This window comes from Nilaparvata lugens, chromosome 10 (assembly GCF_014356525.2).
Source record: "Nilaparvata lugens isolate BPH chromosome 10, ASM1435652v1, whole genome shotgun sequence".
NCBI lineage: Eukaryota > Metazoa > Arthropoda > Insecta > Hemiptera > Delphacidae > Nilaparvata > Nilaparvata lugens.
In genome coordinates this window covers 34,176,080-34,198,476 of record NC_052513.1, presented here as the reverse complement: position 1 = coordinate 34,198,476, position 22,397 = coordinate 34,176,080, and the positions used below count along the sequence as shown (strand labels likewise).

Below are 22,397 nucleotides of genomic sequence, written 5' to 3'. Positions count from 1 at the left end.
TAGGAATAGGGTATGTGTATTCCTGCACGGGTCACTCGAGTGTTAGTAACTGAAATTATAGTTAATATTTTATGAGATATATATTATAACAATACTCCAGTTATTCATTTATATATTTATTGCATTTTGTCTAAGGTTTGTTTTATCATTTAATGGGAAATGCATTGATTAATACGATTTGATTCCCTTCAAATTCCTATTACGTTGTTTTGACACCACTTTCCCTTTGTGCAGAGTGTAAATTTCATCCATAATCTTAAAACCTATCATACTGTTCTCCTTGTAAGACTTTTCAATTCAATTGTTTCTATTAATCATGAAATGTTTATGTATATGCTGTACCCGTAATATGCTATTGACTAAGCCTATTGTTTGCATCTTAGTAATTGTCTTAAGGCTGATAAAATTCTTGATTCTTGATTGGCTGAGTACAAATGTATTGTGGTACAAAAATAAACTATTTTCTATTCCTGTATTTTTGTTATTCATTTTATAATATATTTTTCTATTCTAGAGTGGTGGAGGAGTACGAAGACCTGCGTACCCGGTTCGAGAAGGCGGTGGCGGAGATTCGCGCGATGAAGCGGGAACTGCGCGAATCGCAGACGGCTGCGGACTGCCTGGAGTTGAGCCTGATTCACGCCCGCCAAGAACTGCAGTGTCGTCAGAGTGACGCAGACGCCCAGCAGTCGCTTATGGCCGCTCGTATACAGGATTTGGCCACCAAGCTGTCCAACGCCGAGAAACAGGTAAGTGCTTTGTTGGGGGTTTCAGCAACTTCTCTATCATTTTTGTAGTTTCCTTTAGTAGGATTCCTGATTGTTGGTATCTGATAGTTTATCTTTTTACAATATTATAAAGGAAGGAATAGTTTAGGAGGAGGAGAAGGAATATAAAGGAAGTAAGAAGGAATATAGGAAGGGAAACACATGCACGGGATAGGGAATATACGATTCATGCATTATCACTCATGCTCTATCATCTAAAGTTAGAAATATGAGCAGCAGAAGATTTAAGTCTATAGTAACAAAATGGTTGAAGGAGAGAGAATTTTACTCGGTTGAAGAAATCTTCAACTGCAATACCTATCCATAAGGATAATTGTTCTCAATTGCTTTAACACTGGTCAATTTCAGATTATGTGTCTGTGTGAATTATGTTTATTTTCTTTTGTGTATGTTCTATATGATTAATTATGTTCAATTGACTTTTGTCCATGCAATCAATGTTTGTTTATGACAATAATGAAGATTTGATTTGATTAACTCATAAACTGATATACTTACAATTTTACATTAACATTCTGAATTTACCGAGGTTGGCTATAGGCCTATTTTCATTCTTAATTATCAATCTATTTCAATTTAATAATTAGAACCAATTTGATCAATTTGTGATTCAAAGTTTAGACAACGATTTATATCCACTGAAACAGGTTTTCCTCCAAACGATTCCATAGCGTGATTGGTAGCATGCGCAATTCATAAATGAAAGGTTGAATGAATGAGATAATTGGTTTGAGACTACTAATCACTCTATTTTTGATGGAAATTTTCAACTTTGATGAAGAATATGCACGTAATTTTGACAAAATGATGAATAATTATTTTTCCCATGTTTCCTGGACATAAGGAGATTGCATTCTACCAAACAAAATTTTCCCTAGTGCCAAGCACGCTACACACCATGGTCAGTAATAAAAAAATTCCATTAAGAATTTGTGTTTTTGTCTTCTGTAAATTGAAACATTTTACCCAGTTATTTAGATTATTTATCTCAAATCTTTATCTTGACTTCAAAAACCAAGTCTTGTTAACTAAAAACAGTATTCTTATTTGAATTTCAGATTCGTGCCCTGAAGCAAAAACTGTCCAAGTCAGAAACACGTGACAAACGGCGCTCTCTCTCACTCAAAGGCCGTGAATCCTTCTCCATCTGCAAAGAACTTGAAGACAAGTTGGCCGAACTTGAAAAGAAAATCTGTGCACTGGATAACAGCGGCATCACTGCCATCACCAATGGCAGCACAGACACTCAGGAACATGATGATTCCAAACAGAAACCCCAATTACCTCATACCTCTTCTAGTCCAGAAACAAACGGCTCAAGTAGTAAGGTTAGCGCCGCCAGGTTGCGGCGAAAGTCGCTAGATAGCGCCACCAGCTCTGAACCAATGAAAGTGCTCATCCGCATGAACTCGCTGGAGGCGAAAGTGAGCAAAGCTGCCAAAGGCATCATGATTAGTCGGTCGTCACCACCCGCCAATGACGACATACCTGAACACCCGGTTGTGTTGAATGTTGAAGACTCTGTTGATGGGCCAGAAGGCTTGAAAGTTGAGGTTGTCAATGAGGTGAGAAAGATGGAGAATCTGTTGAGGGTGAAGTTGGGTGAGCTGGCAAAGAAGAAGGAAGCGCTAATATCAGCAGGGGAGTGGAATGATGAGAACAAGCTGAATCTACTAGCTGAGAAACTCGCCTATGAATCAGTGTTGGTTGGAAGGTTACATGATGCTGTCTCCGACTCCAATATGGCTGACTGCAAGGATGCCAACCGTCTGATGTCCATGTTGGAGGTGAAGTTGAATGGTGGCAAACCCAACATTGAAACTTCTTTTGATTATCTCACACGTACGTTGAGTAGGCACCTTATGGAGCAAAGCAGGGTGAAGCCCAGGAAGGTGAAAGAGAGAAAGAAGGTGGCGGGAGGTAGTTTTGTGGAGGATTTGAAACAGAAGAAGAAGGTGTTGGATGGGAGGACTGAGAAGTTTCTGGAGGATGTCATTGAGGAGTTGGCCATGGTGTTTGCTGTGGAGACTCTGGGGGATGATGTGAGGTGCTCTGGGAGGATACAGGAGGCATGGAGTTTGGCTCAGGAAGCTGTCAACCAGGAGTTGATCCAAGCGGAAATATCCCAAGTCATGCAACAGTGTACAAAAACTTATGAGAGTTTGATGGATAGGGAGGATGAGACACGGTTCTTGGGACTGATCCAGCAGAGGGCATCGCTGGAGTGCTGGGGGAATTTGGCGGCAGACATGTTGAACGGAGAGATGGAGAAAGCTGTGAGCCGGCTACATGAGAAATACCAGGCGAACTTGGTGAGGTTAAAAGGTGAGAAGGAGAATGTGGTTGGTGGCTTGAGTGAGGAAGACGAGGAGAAAGCTAGAGTGCTGTTGCAGCGGTTTGTTGATATAGTTGCACACAAGTCACTGTTAGACACTAGGATGGCGTTGCTGTGTGAGGGTGATGAAGAGTCCGGCCCGGAGGACCAGGAAACGTGGATATTTGATGAGGTGTCGTTTCTAACTGAAGTACAAAATCTGTATGTGAAGTTTTGTTTTGACCTTCACAACGAAGGTGAGGAGAGGATCAAGGAGGCGTTTGGTGACGTTTTGAAGGAGGTGGACTCGCTGCGTGACCACGTGGTCGACTGTGTGAAGGTGGACGCGAGTGCGAGCGTGGTGGGCACTGACAGCCTGGCCAGTGTGCGGTCGGAGGGGTCGGACTGGGTGGAGGTGGCCTGCTGCTACTGCGGCGAGATCAAGGAGCGACTGGTGCAGCTGCAGATGTGCCTGGCTCAGGGCAAGGAGTGTCAGCGCTGCAACAGTCTACAGGAGGAGTTGGACAGGTTGGTTGCAATGTGCATTATTTGTTTTTAAGTTTGTTTGAATTCTTATTTGTTTTTCAGTTCATTAGAATTGTGGAGTTAGAGAGGTTGGCTGAAGCTTTTATTTTTTCACGTTTGATTTGAATTGTTTGTAATATGTTCTGAGTATTCAAGAAGAACTATTCATTATTCACTGTTTACCAAGGGGTTGGTTGATTTTTTCCATCTGTTATTCAATTGGGAAGGGCCTTATCAAATAATGGTCAAAGATCTTTGATCAACTTCATTTTCATCCCCTATTAGACCCATGTTAGACTAATGACTGGTTTTTTATAGTGAGGTCCACGTTATAAAGACAGTATTTGATCAACTTTGGTTTTGCCATCCTTGCCTATCATTCGACAAAGCCTGTGTTACTATATACTTTTCTAGGTTCACAAGGATGCCAATTATGTTTTTTGACAGTGTGGAAATATAATTAATTAATGCAGAGAATCGGCATCGCTATTCTTCTATCTTAATCCACTGCCATTATAACGTGGACCTCACTATAGAACTATCCATTCTAGAACCTTCCCTTTACTAAAACTTCTTTCCTTCTCATGTTTCTTGATCAGCTGAAACGTAGATGATGAAAATTAATTCACCCTTTAAAGGTCAATCAAAGTTTCATTAAGATTTCTACAAACCGAGCATGAGTAAACGATTTAATAAGTATTTTGAAAAAAATTGATTCAAGCTATTTGATCCTAGTTACAGCCTAGCGTAAGGTTGCAAACCTAGTGGACCGGCAAATGTAACTTAAAGATTGACAGTGTTGAATGTGAAGCATGTATTTTAATGGTAGCGCACTTAGTGCTCCAATATTCGCCACCAGGTAGCTCCACCATCTGATTACATGCATTATGAAAATTCTCAATCTTGAAGATATTTTCACGGCTCCACTATGTTTGTCGGTAATTGAAAAATGTCCAGTGTGACATTTATAAATTATTCTCTTATGGTGCAAACCTAAGATGTTTTCACGGCTCACATTTATAAATTAATCTTAGGTTTGCACCTCAAGATAATAATTTATAAATGTCACACTGGACATTTTTCAATAACCGACAAACATAGTGGAGCCGTGAAAATATCTTAGGTTTGCACCATAAGAGAATAATTTATAAATGTTGCACTGGATATTTTTCAATTTATATACAGGATATAATTCATATGAGTCCAAGGTGTTTTCTGATGTGAAGTCGAACATACTATTTCAATTATGTCAACTTTCTTACCAGTCTCTCATTTAATACACAATTACAATTAATTAATAATACAATCGTTACGTTATTAATTAATACGTTATTAATTTAATATAAAATTTTTTCCAGGAGAGAAAGCAAACATCGTGAGGTCCTAAACAGCACCCATCAACGGCAGCAGATGGAGTTGTCAGAACTGCAGAACTCCCTGGAACAGGAAAGACAAAAACTGGTGAGTGGTTAAAGGAATCTGCATACTCTTCATAATGTACCTATAATTTTCTTCATTCATCTATCGGGGGCGGAGGAGAGTGAAAATGGTTGGTAATGTAAGGGAGGAGGGAAAATACTTCAAGCTGAAGAGAATAGCACAGGGCAGGGAGGAATGGAGAAGAAGGAATCATGTATGGACCCGCCCTAGGGCAGAATACTGATGATGATGATTCATCTATATCATAATGTACAATTATAACTTTTGGAATGGCCCTGTAGACGTATGACGAAAACTTTTCCTATCTCAATTATACAACATTACAATTCTAGGATATGTATGATATATCTCATTTTCAAAAATTTACAGTCCGAAACAAAACAAGAAACACATTTTTTATAATTACTGTGACTGTCCAAAATTAACATATTGTAATAAAAAGAAACTACTTTGATTGATTACATTCTCAATACTATTTATTTAAAACTTCGACTGAGTCACTGTCAATATTGTAGAACCGTTCTATAATGAAATAAAACTGTGTAGAATTTGACAATATATGTTTTTTTATTTCACTATTTATTTAAGTTTATTTTGTCGTAATCTAATTTGTCTAGTCTGTTTGTAATCTCATTTAAAAGATTGGGTCTCTTCCATCGAATTGCATTCAGAGGTTTGTGTTTATGTGCCGAATCAGGTGTGCCAACACGAGCAGGAACAGTCAGCACTGAAGGAACGCACCTGTGATATAATTTAAAGTACGCGTCCCATAGCTTTTCCTCCGTGACTGAAACGGAATATAGACACAAGGTATGGTTTGCGGGGTAATATTCACGGCTTTGCAAAAAAAAAAAACACCCTACACACAGAGATTCTTCAGGGTTGCAACGTATCACCAACAATTGAAAGAGCATGTTGAACAAATGTTAGCTGAAAGGCTGTGTTGTGCTAAAAGGATGCAACTCAAAAAGGCTCCTTGTGTATCTTTTCGGATGCAACACGTTGCTTTTGAGAAGATACAAAAGAGCATCTTTTGCTTAAGAAGAATTTTCAAAAATGTTGGATGTTTTTCAACGGGTAGTACTGTAGTCTAGTGGCCCTCCGCCAATACGGATAGGCAAAGCTACAGGACCCGGTCTGTAATTCTGTCATTCATTCTTCTGTCACTTCGGGCTGTCTTATTTGTCGAATCTATTTCGAATGTATGTTTTGAATCAGGTTTACCAACACCTGTAATATTAATCCATGCCTTTTTCACTTTTGGCTGATTGTGAACGAGTCTCATTTGTCGAATGTTTGTGATTTGAACCAGGTGTGCCAACACGAGCAGGAGCAGTCGGCGCTGAAGGAGCGCGCGCGCAAACTGGAGCGGCGCCTCGGCACCCTGGACTCTGAGTACACGCAGCAGATGGACAACCTGCGTGCCGCCTACCACAAGACGCTCTCCACCTCCCTGGACAGGGACCACCTCCAGGGCGAGGAGACTGTGCGTCTGCGCTATCAGGCCGAGATCGAACAGCTCAGGGTAGGTTGGCTCGGTAAACATATTCGTGTAGATTTATTGGTGGGGATTCCCAGACGGGAGTTCCACCTCGTCTAAGAGTTATCAATGTAGATCCATGAAAATGGAATCGCATCAATCACATTTTTCATCAATCAATCACATAATTCACATTGTAAGCACTTTACATAAAATTCAATCTCAACTACCGTGAAACTATGAATAGAAATTTGAAATTAGGATTTAATCACTGCTGAAATATTAATGGATTTTTTATCTTTAGGTACCAACTATTCTTGATACGAGGGGCATGTGAAAAACTGGTTCTCCCTGGTAATATAGGTACTGTTATTGGCGTGTCATTGATTTTAATTTATTTGTTTTACAGGCACTTTGCGAAAAAGGATTGATGGGGATGGAGAATTCTCACCGGAGAATAATCGCTGAACTGGAGGAGAAACATCGACAAGAGTTGGAAGCACTGAGAGTGGAGAAAGAGCAGGCTCTGGCCGAAGAAACTCAAGCCACTCTAGCTGGTAACTAGTTTTTCATTTCTATTCTTCCTACTACTATTCTCAATTCTAGTAGAAGTCTTCTACTTCTATTGTATCTCCTTCTACTCTTGCCCGGTTTTTTCAAAGAGAAAAATGAGGAGTTGTTTGTCTCTGGTTCTAGAAAACTTAGCCAAAACATTTGAAAATGCTCAAATAGTCTTCAATGGTCAAAGCCTGTTCCACCAACACCGGTCAAGTTCAACCAATATATTATCAATATGTCTGATACTCATCTATTTCAATATCCATGACGAACTGCAAGTTGATTCGTTATTGAACTATTTTTTGCGACACTACAGTCAGGTTTGACGTGTCAAAACCAATAAGTTTGAATTTGTTATCTTTCAAATTTTGATTAAAATTCTATATATTTTTCAAATTTCAGCTTTGGATGCAATGCGTAAAGCTCACGAAGCCGAAGTACAAAAAGAAATAACCAAATTTAAGTCGGAATTCCTCAAGAAAATGCAATCCTCACACGATATAGGAGCATTGCATAAGGAGCAAGAGTGAGTATTTCTACTATCAATAATTATACTCTATTCTTCTATTCAATTTATCCCAATGACAGCCTGTGTATCCTTAATATCAGGTAAATTTTGGTTCGGTTTGCGCCATTGCACCAAAACAAAGGTTGGCGTTACTATTTTAAAAACGCATTTCATAAGGTGCGTACAGACTTTCGCTCTGCTCCGCAACCGAACGTCACTCGAGCAGAGCGATTGATGATCGACCGGGGAGCAACAGTGGTTCGACCGGGAAACGCGAGAAGAGCTAACATCTTCCGTAACGTTCATGATGGGTGCGACTGCAGAGCGGGGGCGGAGCGACTGCGGTGCGATGGAGGAACGAGGGCGGTACGAGGGCGGAGCGTGCTCGGTGCGGGTTGGAGGCGCGTATATGTGTACGCAGCTTTATATTTCAAAAACTTTATTGAGCTTAATGGAATGTCTGAGTACTATTCCGTTATATTAATATCCATTTTTCTATTGTCTCCAGTTTAGATGTTTCTAGTATTAATATTTAGTAATGTTTTTAGTATGAATTGAATCACAAGTGCTTTGCTGAGGATGATGCCCACATGAGCTCCAGGCTTGTGCGTGGGTAATGAGACGGGTGATGATGATGCGAGATTAGTGGACCTACAGCTTTATCATTACAATAGTTGAAGAGAGCAATTGAATACATGATTACAGTAGTCTTTCTTCATAACGATATTCAATTGAATTTTTAAATTTTAGAAATTGACTTATGGAAATTTGAATTTGCAAATTATGATACTGAGATTTTCTTTAGTGGCTGCTGGTATATGAATCAACTTCGAGAAATGGGAATTCCGAACGAAAATGAAAATAACTTTGCAATAGCAGTGCGGTATGTTTATTTTTTTAAAAAGCATCCATCACAAAATAAATGTGTTGTCGTCAGCTTTGTTATTGTTAAAAATCACTCGTTTGTAAATATTTATTTGATGTTTTCACGTTTTATGTTCAAAAAAGGTAGTGGTTCATTCTATGTTTGGTAGAAGTTTATCGGTAGAGTACGATCCATATAACCTGGCAGTATATAGAGGGTAAGGTGACGTGGTACTAGATAGCAACCTCTAATACACCTGTATTAGAGGTGGCTATGGGTACCTATCAATGTTCGAGTCAAATAGTTGAGACATTGAAACTAGTTGAAAAAAAATCAGTTGGTCAAAACTAGTTGAACAAAAACTAGTTGACCAAAGTTTTCTTTACAATATTGAGTATAATTATTCGTGAAAATTAAATTTTGGCAATACAAGAATAAACAGTAAAATGAAATTGAATCGTTACATGTTTCCATCGGGCTGGATTGCAGGTCATGTAAATTTATGTTATTTATGTTTGTGTTGCATCATTTATGTACTCACACGCTCACATTGCTTGAAAAATCGGCACATTACAGTCTCATTATTCTTGTGGGAATCTTTTTATTCAGTAAACATGTCTGATAAGAATCGGAGCTGGACTGCTCTTTCTTAACGGGTTATAAGGGCCGAATACCCAATCTCAGCCTAACAGAGATATATAAAGCTGAGCTGGTCTTTCAGTTAGATATCTTTGAAAATTCTAAAAATATGATTATATAATATGTGATTATGCTTGCTGAATTTGTGTGTGAGACCTATTACACAGTCTTAATAATGTAATGGTGCCCTAAGAAAATTTAACAAGTTACTATGGCTAACAAATCGGAATTTGGTCTATGTTCTGCTGTATTGTTTATACTCAATGTTATGAAATAATAGATAAGCAAAATAATGTTGTCTGATTGTTATTTATGTTTGAATGTAAAGGGAGACGGTGCTGAATGTTTTTATTCTATTCTTATTTATATATTTTAGCTGTTTTAGCTATTTTATCGTCATTTTGGCTATTTGTCCATTAATATATTCCTGTTTATCTATTTACTTATTTAGAAAAATGATAAATAATGAACGGGAGAGAACATCAGACTCAACTCAAAATTGTTCTTCTCTGTTCTGTTCTGATTGTGGATGAATAGCATTTTTCGAATATATAATTTTCAACTTCCAATAAGCTTCAATTTTATCAATAAGTTTAAACTTATCAATAAGTGACTCTATTTCATTATGGGTTCAAAAAACTATATGAAATTGTATCAAACACTTGTATAAAAAATTAAGAAAGTAGTTTTTCTGTTACACCATCACCAATCTCACCCTGAAATTTAATAGAGATTGCTTTGGTTTCTCAACCATAGCATATTTATATTTTTTCAACCAATAATGTACTCAAAATAATTATTCTCTTGTGTTTATTTTGTAGCCATTTTTTTCTTGAATTATTTTTTATTGACAAACTTATAGACTGATTGGTTGGTTGGTTGACTGAATGATTGATTGATTGATACTTTTCAGAGCCGAAATGGAAGAGATAAAGCAGGAGATTCTGTCTCTGTCTGAGAAGTACTCAGTGAAATGTGTGGAGTCGGCAGCCTTAGAGGAAGAACTGAGAGTAGCCAATAACCAGCTAGCTCAAGCTCAACAACATATTTTGCAATTAGACTCAAGGTAAACTAACTTAAAACTTTTATTGCTTACATATGGGAAAACAAAATATTTGGATTATTTTTGACAATTTTTAAAGCAATTGTAATAATTTTGAACAGTTTCAAAAGTTCTCTGAGCTATGTTTTCAATTAGCTTTAAACCAGTATTAAATCATTAATAGACTGCTAGTCATTATTAATATATCATAGTGTTATTAATCTTGGTAGATCTAATAAATTTAAATGAATAACTTCTTATATCCAACAGAAATCTATAATTCTGAAAATTCTCTCTGTTTTTGTAGAAAATTCTTCAGTAATTCAAATGTTCGACATGGGTTTAACCGGTTTTATCTTCAAGTATTTGAGAAACCTTTCCATACTTTTGCTTCTGACATGTCACATAATCCGAGCTATGCTTTATTATGAATTTGATTTTTGATACAGTAGATTCAATTCTATATTTTGTGAATATTTTCTTGTGGTTTGCAGAAACAAACAATTACGAGCTCACCTGATGGCAGAAGCCAATGACCTGGCCAAAGAGTGTGAACTGACACCCGAAGATAAAACCAAAGAGTCACCAATTAAAAATGTGAGTAATTATTATTTTCCTACCAGCTTTCTGCCAACTTAAACTCGTTCTCAAGCTTTTCTGCCGCTTGCCATTTGAACTTACTTCGTTTTCTGATTTGACATTTCCAGTAATAATTTTCGGCTTGCTTCTTTTTCATTCAATTTCGAATCTCTACTTTTTGAACTTGGTAGTACCTGTATTCCAGGTATGATGAAAAATCTGCTCAAACTTAACTAAAATCGTTTTTCAGTTTCAATAATTGTTTGGAGTTGACTAAAAAAAGTTCCTAAAATAATATTATTAGAAAAGTTATTGGATGTTCACTATTAGGAATTTTATTGGCTGTTGCCAACTATGAATTTCATTGGAAGTTCCCAACTATAAGCGTCATTCATTACTTGTGAAACAAATAAATTAACATACAAAATTTCCTTCCACAATATGAGAACATATACGAAAGCATATTCTACAGTTTTAAGATATTGTAAGATATATTTAGGGTTGTATTTATGAACGATTCTTGAGACTTTTCTTAGCCAAGTACGCCTGGGTTGGCTAGCAACAAATACAGGAAACAATCAGAACGATTATAGTAGCTGGTTGCTAGGCAACCAAAGCTTGTTTCTCTAAGATTGTTTATAAATACTGCCACAAGTGAAATTGGTCAAATATTAGTACAGTATTGTAATATACTGTATGTTATAGAGATATTTTTCATTCTTTCCAATTTTTCCCTCATTTTTGTTTCATGGCAAAAGAAACTATAATTTCTCCTTATTTAATTCCCTGTTTTAACAGTCTTTGACTTATCAAATAATCATATACTATTGTAATAAAATAAAACTTAACTCATCCCATTTCATTATAGTGCTATTTGTTCAAGCTGTGTTGATACAATAAGTCCCGGTTGCACAAAAGCCGGTTAAATTTGAACCATGTTAAATTCCATTGATTAATTCCACGAGAACCAATCAGAGAAGCCGTCTTCCCAAAAACGCCTTCTCCTGAAATTAATCATGGTTTAAATTTAACCGGCTTTTGTGCAACCGGGCCTTTGTCTATAAATAACACATCATCAAAATAAGTATTTTCTGGTCACCAATAGAAGCTAATCCACAACAAAGATTATTCATTATTAATTATTGATAAATAACTCAAATAAAAAAAAGTAGAGGCTCTAAATCCTGTCTTAAACACTATTTTATAAGTAGTGCATTCAACTTGATCCTTGTAAAGTCTTTTTGAAATTCAATAGCATAGCTTTTTAAGCTTGAATCTGCCAATTTTCAGAGCACTTTCACAAGAAAAAGTATATCTTTGCTTACTCAAGCTGGCTCAGCTTATTAGATCTGTACAGTAAAAATCTGATTACAAAATAGCTTGAATACTCTGTAATAATTGGCTCGAAATAGTTATTGAATCAGCTTTGAGATTTATTTGCTTGTATTTTCACTACTTTGACAAACTGTTTCAAAAACTCTTTTTCCACTATTAATTGCAGTAACTCCATATTATTATTTTATTTTGCGTATTTTTGAAATCTCCATCTTCTTAATTCAATCTTTGACATTTCTAATTTAATCAGTATATTGAGAAGTTTTTGTGACTACCTTTTGGATATTATTGTTTGATCATGATTATTTTTTATTCTCAAATAATATTATTTTGGTGATGCTACATATTGAAAATGTTTTCTGGACATGAATATTTAAAATTAGAATTTTGATAAATTGTTGTGTATTTAGTAAAATTTTTGATTCCAATAGTTACTTCTCTTATTATCCACACAAAATATATGTGGGCTATGTGACCTTCATCATCAAAAATGTGGTACTTTGTTATTGAAACTACTCAAATACAGTACTATGAATTGTTTCATTTGTGCAAATAAAAAAACAGCGCACAAAAATATGTATAGAAAATAATATGAGTAACCTTCCTATTTAAAAATGCCTTTTCGCAACTAATGAATTATTATAGTCCAACCTCAAAAACTGGATTTGAACATAGAAGTGAAAAAATCAAGAAATTCGGGTTCATTTAGAAGATTTCCAGCTTTCAACAGTCGCATTCCATTACTCCACCCACGCGTATGTCAAGGTTTCAATTGTGCTTCATCAGACAACAACAAAATTGAGAAAAAAATCCTCTACATTAAAAATGATTGAAAATTATAGGCGTTCTTTCATCAGACAAATTAACAATGCATATATTATTAAAAGATAATGAGTTCAAGCGCTTAATTTGATTATAAAAACTTTTTGTTTGATGATCAATAATTCAGGTATAGTTTTAGTATACCTATTGAGATTTTGCTTTGCTCTGTCAGCATTCCATGTAAATAACTTCAATGCTCCCCATTGCAACCAATGCTGACAGTTTATTTATTTTAGTTATTTATTCTTTTTTTATAATAAAAAAGTGAATATCATTGTAGACTTTAATCACTCTATTATTCAATATTGTATTGTATTTAGGGGTGCCCCCCAAGCCTAAGGACGCCCCCCCCCTGAAATTATAAAAAAAACAGAAAAAAATCCCTTGAATTGGAAACTCAAAAAATGTTGTCAGTAGTTTTGGGGGACCCCCTAAGATTTTATTTTGGAGCGCCCCCCCCCCAGAAATTCAATGACGAATTCTGCGTCCAAACCTCCTCCCAATGGGCCCCTGTTGTATAGACTATAGAGGTTGGTTCAGTCATGGGAAAAAGCTAGAAAGTGCAGTGGCATAATGGAAGCCAAGCTTTATGTTGTTCTTGTGAATGAACCATATTCAATACAATATTGAAAGCTGACAGTCCATAATGATATTCACTTGAAATAATCAGCATTGATATAGAGAAACAATAGCATAAGTAGATATCCCATGGCATAGGGCGTTTATGTCGCAACTTTTACTGTTATCTCAAGCCGATAGCCCACGTAGTTATTTCCCGTAAAGCTCTATGACGCTGGTAGTCTTTCATATTGTGCCGTTCATACACTCTTACCCAGTCAAATCAGTAAAAATCAACAATAATCGACAGTAATCGTCTTGGGATAACAGTAAAAGTTGCGACATAAACGCCCTATACCATGGGATATCTACTTACGCTATTGTTTCTCTATGTATTAATTACAAGGAATAGTGACATTTCAAAGTAGAATCTCATTAGGGATGGATTTGAATGAACCTGAATGGTTTTTCTCAATGATTGAATTTAGCGGTTGAGTTCGATATTGAAGGAATCTATAGCATCTACATGTAGTCCTATATAATATATAGCATCACCAAAAGTGTGCCTCTTATTTTTTATTGTAATAATAAGTTGCAATATTAGTTGCGCTTGTGCTAGTAGCAATTAAGGCAAGTACATGAGTAGTGCGACAGCATGTGTGAGTGTGTGCCTGTGTGTGTGTGTCTTAGCATGGAGACAAGGCTGGCTTCAGTTGTCTGCTGCATTTCAACAACAACAACAACAACCGCTTGAACAACAATGGCGGCGGCGACAACAACGTGACAACAACTGGTTCGGCGTCAGCCGCTGACAGCGCTGTTGTCAATGCGCTGGTCGACAAATTAAAAATGGCCGCCTGGAATCACTACAACAATAGTCGCAGTGCAGGTCAGTGGTGGATGCAAATCTCCTGCTCGAATATCAGTGAAACTCTTGTGTTGGAACAGCATAAAGACAAAAAATGAACCTGCAGGGTTGTGTTCTTCATACACGAATTTGGGAAAGAATACCCTTGAGTGAACTGAGCCAGAAGTCTCTTTCACCATAAGAAAAGGTAGCATAAAAAGATATCCCATGGTATAGGTTGTTTATGTTCCAAATTTCAAGCCGATTTTTCTCTCGACTACTATCTAAATTATTACTGTTTTTATCAGGTGAGAGTGTACGAAAGATACAGTATGTGAGACTCAGTGTCACATAGCTTCACCAAAAAGAACTACTGGGGGTATCTCACTAATCTAATACTTTGGTGAAATGAATCAACCTTGTTTCATTAATAATTCCAATGGTCGTTTAATAAAAACACTCGATACAATAATAAGGAAGTTTCTTATGAATCTGAACTGCTAGAATTCAGATTTCGGTAATTTATCACTCGCTAGAACAGTTTTATAATACGTGGTTCCTATTAATACTGGCTTCAACATTATATTTTATAGTTTTGGATTATTCTGCTTTATATGTTAATGCATTGATATGTATCAAATCACCTAACACTCTTGGCTTTTCTGTCAAATCAGAATCTATCTGCAAATTGAAACAGTTGCAGACCGTTTTTAGATATTTAACCATGTTTAGACTGTTGTTATCTTGAATGCTGGCTTTTTCAAGCTTATCTTCAAAGAATTATACAGCATTATAATTGGTTCTAATACAGCATCTTATTACAGTCTTATCACAGTTGTATGAAGTTTAACTCATTCAAAACTTCTAATACCTATATTTTGCATATATTTGAATCAAATTTAAGCACTATAATAACGACTTGCAGTCAATATAATATCATATTATTATGTGAAAGATATACCCCTGTATACAATACAACTTTTTTTCTAGACTTGCAGACAATATTATTAAAAAATAATATATCATAAATTATTATGTGAAAGATATACCCCTGTATACAATACAATTTTTTTTTCTAGACTTGCAGACAATATTATAAAAAATAATATATCATATTATTATGTGAAAGATATACCCCTGTATACAATACAATTTTTTTTCCTAGACTTGCAGACAATATTATTAAAAAATAATATATCATATTATTATGTGAAAGATATACCCCTGTATACAATACAATTTTTTTTTCTAGACTTGCAGACAATTATTATGTAAAAAATATGAAATATTCGATAACTGACTTCTGATTGAAGCCTGCTTTTGTATCGTACAGGATTCATCGACAATAATAATAGATCGGCAATGAATCTGTCCTGTTCCAAAGCATGTATCAGTCAGTGAGTAAATAATTAATTTTCACTTAGCCTATATAGGCCCTATATAGTCTGCTAGTCGTTATTATAGTTATAAAACATGATGAAACACTGCAGTTCTTGACGGATCAAAAAATTCAAAAGTAAAAGTAAAATCATTGTATAACAGTTCTTTCTCTAACTCAAGTCAGTAATCTTGTCGAATAATACGCTGTACAACTTTGAATATATTGTAAATATGAACATCTATTAAACAAAGCTTAAACAATAAGACATGTATTCAATAAATAGCAAGATGCTTTCCTTATACTCAGTTTACAATAGTTGAATGGATGAAATAATGTGGAAATTTAACTTCAATAAAGCTGTTAATGAACTGTACAATGATAATTATTGGAAATGTTCTGTATTATTCATTCATGGTCTTGTTTAAATTAATTTTGTTTTTTATAAATTTTCAGGAAATAGGAACGACAGCTGTATAGATCCCATTCTAAAGAGTAAAACTCGCTTGGAACCCTTATCTCTGAACAGTTCAGGTGAGAAATAATATTTATTTCATTTATTTATTTAACTTATTCACACAATCACAAAATCAAATTAATGATTGAGAGAGAATCAAGATAATTGAACGCAAAATTTCTTCCGAATTTCTATTGTTCCAATTTCTCTCGATTTTTTATGGTTGATATAGCCTAAATAAGGCAAACATCTGTGTTTAACATCTCTGTGGATACTTCGTTTCATGATTGTATTTTGGTGAATAAATTTAAATTTGAATAATCCAAATACTTATTCCAAATATTATTCTATTAGCTGCTAATTCTTTTCTATTTCAATTGATTGAACTCCTGAATGCGTAAGCGACTGCTTAAGCCGCGTTTACACCTATCGATTCTATTAGTCTAGATTAAACGGAACTTGACAAACACATATGATTATCATGTGTATTATAAGGTTCAATCTAATAGAATCTATAAGGATTAACTTATTAACATTTTGTTACTAACTTTGGTGTAAACGCAGCTTTAGACTGCTTAGACAGCGATTAGACTGCTTACCTTGGGACAATTTTAAGTTTGTTTTTTTTTAATTGTAGAGTATGCAGACAGTTGTTTCTGACAGCCACGGTTGTTTAATATTGTGAATTCACTTTGTACTGACATCGAACCTTAAAATAATAACATCAATGCTTCACATTCAAACAATTCTGCCAGTTTGAAGTGAATCTCACTGTATCTTTCTTCAAATAACTTGGCAGGTGTCAAAACACAATATTTTCCTGAGAACATTGTAGCTCTTGTGATCTATCTACTGGACAAAAGGATAGAGGATAAATGAAAATATACCTATCTCGGACTATGTGTAACCTTATCTGAATTCGGGAGAGGAATAGCACAAGGTTACCTTATCTTATTTCTCTTTTCTGTATAGGGCTATTTGTAATATAAATATAAATAAAAATAAAAATCTTAGTACCCTTTTTTTAATTATTTTTTTCAAGTCAAAATGGCATCAATTTTGAAACATGTGATAAAATAATTCAAAAAAAGGGTACTGAAATTTTTATTTTTATTTCTATTTACCTTATTTTATCTCTCCCTATCATTTTGATGATGTAATTATTGTATCAATCAATAAAGAATTACCTTCTTTCAAAGCAGTCGTTAGGTGATGTGAGAGGCCCTGAAATTGATGAGTTGCGACCTGAAAACTCTGACACCAGACCTGAGCCAGCCAGGTCACTCGATATTATTATTATTATTATACCTTCTTTCAAAGTGAGATATTTGACTGGAACTTGAAACCCTACTTGTGAGTTCACTATGGATTGCTATATAACGTAGGCGCTATTTTATATCCCATTTTATACGGATATATTGAATATTATTGAAAGCATCAAGAACTTGACGAACTGAAGTTGCTCACCCGGGCTGATTCTTGATGAACTGAGATGTTGATGAAGTGAATTGTACCCACTGACATTATACAGAGTGATTCACATAATGTGTAACAATAGGTAACTTGTTAACCGTTCATTTTACAGAAAACTTTAAATGTGCAACTTCCCTTCTTTTTTGTGACATTTTACGACATGCTATTTTAAATTGAAGATTTGGCCGCCATCTTCCAAAATGAAGGACAACTTTATTTTTTCAAATGGCAACCCCCATTTTTATGATATTTTTGGATTCTACATTCAATTTTAAAACATTTTTACTCTTGTCATTTTTTTGATAAACCTAACCGTTTCGGATGTACAGCCATAATAAGCCACACATAATATGGATATTGCATTACTGGCTGTACATCCTAAACGGTTAGGTTTACCACAAAAAATGACAAGAGTAAAAATGTCTTTGAATTTTACGTAGAATCCAAAAATTTCATAAAAAGGGGGTTGCCATTCAAATAAATAAAGTTATCCTCCATTTTGGAAGATGGCGGCAAATTTTCAATTTAAAATGGCATGTCGTAAAATTTCACAAAAAATAAGGGAAGTTGCCCATTTAAAGTTCTCTTTAAAATGAACGGTTAACAAGTTCCGTATTCTTACGTACACCTTATGTGAATCACTCTGTATTAGCCTTTTTATCGATGTGTTTTTGATATAATTAATTTTATTTTGTTTATAATTGTAAATGCTTTGTTTTCAGAGTTGAAGAGGTATTCAGCCCTAGTATGCGGTCGCAGTGTTCTACCCCCTCTGCGTTCCCCCTCCCCCTGCGCTCTGAGTGGGATGGTGGCTGAGCGCAAGAAGATCTTCGAACAGTAGTCTCTCTCTATCTCCCCCTTCCCCTCTCTGTTCCATAACTTAAAATGCTTTTTATGTAATTTATAAAACCCTCTAATATATTTTTACTTCTCTGGTCACCTGTAATATCTTCTTGCTCTCTCTCCCTTAAGGGTTGTGTGGCAGAAAGGACCAGGAGTCCTAACTCCGCCCTAATAAAGGCATATAATCAATCCATCAATCCCTCTCTCTTTCTGTTCCTCTTTCTTTTTCTGTCTTCCTCTCTCTGTCCTAAAAGTTGCTTTTTCTATTACTTTCAGGATATTTTTCTAAAATCTACTACACCCTCCAATATATCTGTACTTCTTTGGTCACCCTGTAATCTTTTGTTTTTCGTTGTCTCCGTCTCTCTTTTTTCTGTCTTAAAAGCTGTTTTTTTAACATCTATACTACTGTTTAAATACATCTTTACTTCTCAGCTTACCCTGTAAGCTCTTCTTTTTCGTGTCCTCTCTCTCTCTCTCTCTCTCTCTCTCTCTCTCTCTCTCTCACTCTCTCTCTCTCTCTCTCTCTTCATCTCGCTCGGTTTCTCTCTGTCATTCAGTAATTTTTTCCTCATCGTGAAAGCATATTTCTAACGATTCGATTCCAATGAAACTCATAGCTATGTAAGCGATTCCAATAAACTCAATATCTCATCTTATAGCTGTCATATCTCCTTGGCTAACCAGTAGTGTAATGACAAGGCATTCTGCCTTCAAGTTGGATAAGATGTTTTATTTTCCTCGATAGTCGATATATTTCTAACATGATTCTATTGTCACTTTCAATATTGAATACATAAAGTATGTTGAAAACTGTTAACAGTTGAGAGATTACATAATACAATATGCTGTTGGGTGTTGCCTGTCAAGATTTAATAGTATTGCTTTGCCTATTGAGTTGATTCTCATTGAGGTGAAATATATGTATTATCTAGTAGTTTCTTGATTCCCCCTTGTTTGAAATTTTTGAGTTCTTACACATCAGATCGGAATGTGTAATGAATATATTGTCATTTGGCTGAGAGAAAATGTGGAAAGTAAATACAGTGATTTAATTCTTTTCAGAAATTTTCAAGTTGATTCTCATCAAAATAGAAGACAAAATAATGATGAATTTGAAAGAAAGGATGGAGTAGTAAAAATAGATTTTGAATTGATTCTTACCTTTTGTGAGGATATAAAAATGGAAATTCATTTTGAGATTAATTTGAAAGACATTTTGAAGCAGTAGAAGATAAATTTGAGACAATAAATTCGATTCATTATTACGAATATAATTTGTAATATCAAATTATTACAGTTTGAAGTGCAAGATTCAGAGTCCCATCATGAAACTTCAGTCATTTTTTTGTAAGTTATTCTTAAGTTCTTATGATTTTGAAGTAATTTGATTGGAAAATATTAAGTAGGATGTATTGAAAGTCGGATTTCAAGAACCGTATCAAAGGTAATGAAGTCAAGATGCGGGGTACAATAATTAAATGTCCTCAAATTCAGTACATTAATAAATAATATCCAAAATTAGTTAATCCTATGTTCTCTTCCTCAGAAAATATTGATTTATAACTTATTGAAACCGGAAATTTCCTACATCATGATCCCTCTTATAGAATAATATAAAACAACTCCATATAAAAAAAATATTTTTATGCTGCTTTTCAAATTGGGAAGAGTATTATATACTCGAAGGAGTATAGTATTACTAAAAGCAAGATAATCCTTGGAGTTTTGTACCTAGCTTTAATGGAAAGGCGTAGAGTAGGCATAGAACGGTGGAATTGAACATTGTGCTTTTTGAATGTGTATTGTTATCGTTGTGTGAGTAATTTATCCGGGTCCAAAAGCAATTAAAATCATTATAAATTATATAAAACGAATTTATTGAAAATGAATACTGTTACTCCTTATAGATTAAGTTTGTTACAAATATAAGTGGATTGGAGTCAAAATAAAAAATTGTTTGAGACAATTATTGTTTCTTAATATATTCAGGATATTCTAAGTAGTGAATCTACATTAATGAATTCTAAATATGAAGTTTGGACCAGTTCCAATATCAGTTACAAGTTTAAAGAGTATCAGTAAGTCATAACATTTGAAGCATAATTCATATTCGAAGATTTATAAGGGAGCATAATAATATATTTTAATTGTTAATTTTCTTATAATGTGTGTGAACTAATATTCCCGGTGAAGTATGGTGTGTTATGAATTTTGGAGAAATTAGCAGAAAGTTGTCAACTCATTTTAAAAATGAGATTAGTTTTTGGTACAAATTTAGTTCTAATAACGGTTTGAATTTGTTTGTTAGTCAATATTATTGTGAACCAGGTTTTGATTATATAATAAATTTCAATGGTTGATTCCATTTAACATGAAGACATCTTTTGAGATTATAGTATTCTATGTAGTATTAAATTCTTTTTTTAATAATTATTTGTAGATTATTCCTTGTTCTGAATCTATAGTCTATTAATAATTTTTCCCATTAAAATTACATTTGTAGATCGATATTATATTGAGTAGAAATTATTTGTATGTCTAAAAAACTTATCTTCTGTTATATAATTTTAGTATACTATTGTTTTCGTTCAACTTTCCTAAACTTTTGCAGTATTGTTATTCTGTTGTTTAATAATATTTGAAACACCTAAAATATATTATTATTAATACATCAATAGTTTTCAAACTCTGTATCAGATTGAACATGCATACCATTACAAATATAATAATAACCATAATGTATTAACCATTGTATTTTTGACTTGTAATTCTGTAATTTTTGTACATAAACTAAACAATATTGAGTTCTAGAGTTTAATCAGGATGGAATGAATTAATGGAAATTGTCAATTACTGTAATTATTATTACTTGTAATATAAACTTGAAGCTTGTGTAGTTTGTATACTATTGAATATATTATATATTATATTGGGCTGTTCTTTATTTTCATACTCATTTCAATTCAACGTGTAGTAATAATATAGACTTTTTGAAAATTTACTATGAAGGAGAATTATTCAACAATATTATGCCAGAAGTCAGGTATTTGTAAAATTTAGATTATTGTTGGTGGCAGTGTCAATATGTCGCATTATCGCTCTTAATAATAATAAACTGAAAAATTCGCTACCAATAAATAATGAAATTTTATCGAATAATTATAAAAATATTGACTCAAGAATATTTTGTATCAATTCAAAATGAACAATCTTCAATCATTATTAGAGCATTTTCGATCTGTTGTGTAGCTTGCAATATAAGTTCAGGTGATATGGCCATCAATCAGACATTGATGCAAAAATTTAAAAATTTTCAAAAATGGAAAATTTACATTTTTCATGAAATCCATGAATTTGATTGATTTTAAGCATCATGGATTTCCTCAAGTACTGTCATTCCTGAAAGTTTGAGCGATTTTAATTTTTACTTTCCTTGCCCTATTACCATAGGTAAGGAAAGTATTGCTTTCCGAAAAAATTAAGGTACCCCAATTTCTAAATTTCTATACGTTTCAAGGTCCCCTGAGTCCAAAAAAGTGGTTTTTGGGTATTGGTCTGTATGTGTGCGTGTGTGTGTATGAGTGTATGTGCGTCTGTGTACACGATATCTCATCTCCCAATTAACGGAATGACTTGAAATTTGGAACTTAAGGTACTTACAGTATAAGGATCCGACACGAACAATTTCGATCAAATGCGATTCAAGATGGCGGCTAAAATGGCGAAATTGTTGAAAAAACAGGGTTTTTCGCGATTTTCTCGAAAACGGCTCCAACGTTTTTGATTGAAGTTATACCTAGAATAGTCATCGATAAGCTCTATCAACTGCCACAAGTCCCATATATGTAAGGAGCTACAATCTATGCAAAGGAGCCCAATCTATGCAAAGTTTGATTTTAGATTCTCAATTATCAGGCTTCAGATACAATTTAAACAAAAAATT

The 22,397-nt window shown here is 34.5% G+C and overlaps 1 protein-coding gene across 4 annotated transcripts in view; it reads left to right on the top strand.

Annotated features, from left to right (window-relative positions):
* Window positions 1-20,653, top strand: part of LOC111044016 (protein outspread) — a 40,502-nt gene extending 19,849 nt beyond the window's left edge. The window contains exons 12-23 of one of the 4 annotated variants that reach the window (XM_039436712.1): window positions 515-749; window positions 1,847-3,630; window positions 4,986-5,088; window positions 6,380-6,592; window positions 6,957-7,104; window positions 7,508-7,631; window positions 8,419-8,496; window positions 10,031-10,183; window positions 10,654-10,756; window positions 14,144-14,342; window positions 16,135-16,212; window positions 18,331-20,653. In XM_039436712.1, coding sequence (XP_039292646.1) covers window positions 515-749; window positions 1,847-3,630; window positions 4,986-5,088; window positions 6,380-6,592; window positions 6,957-7,104; window positions 7,508-7,631; window positions 8,419-8,496; window positions 10,031-10,183; window positions 10,654-10,756; window positions 14,144-14,342; window positions 16,135-16,212; window positions 18,331-18,449 — 3,337 coding nt within the window. In that variant the 3' untranslated portion in view covers window positions 18,450-20,653. The remainder of the gene's footprint in view (window positions 1-514; window positions 750-1,846; window positions 3,631-4,985; window positions 5,089-6,379; window positions 6,593-6,956; window positions 7,105-7,507; window positions 7,632-8,418; window positions 8,497-10,030; window positions 10,184-10,653; window positions 10,757-14,143; window positions 14,343-16,134; window positions 16,213-18,330) is intronic. The other 3 variants (XR_005572303.1, XM_022329066.2, XR_005572304.1) reach the window with 3 other exon arrangements.
* Window positions 20,654-22,397: the final 1,744 nt, after the last annotated feature.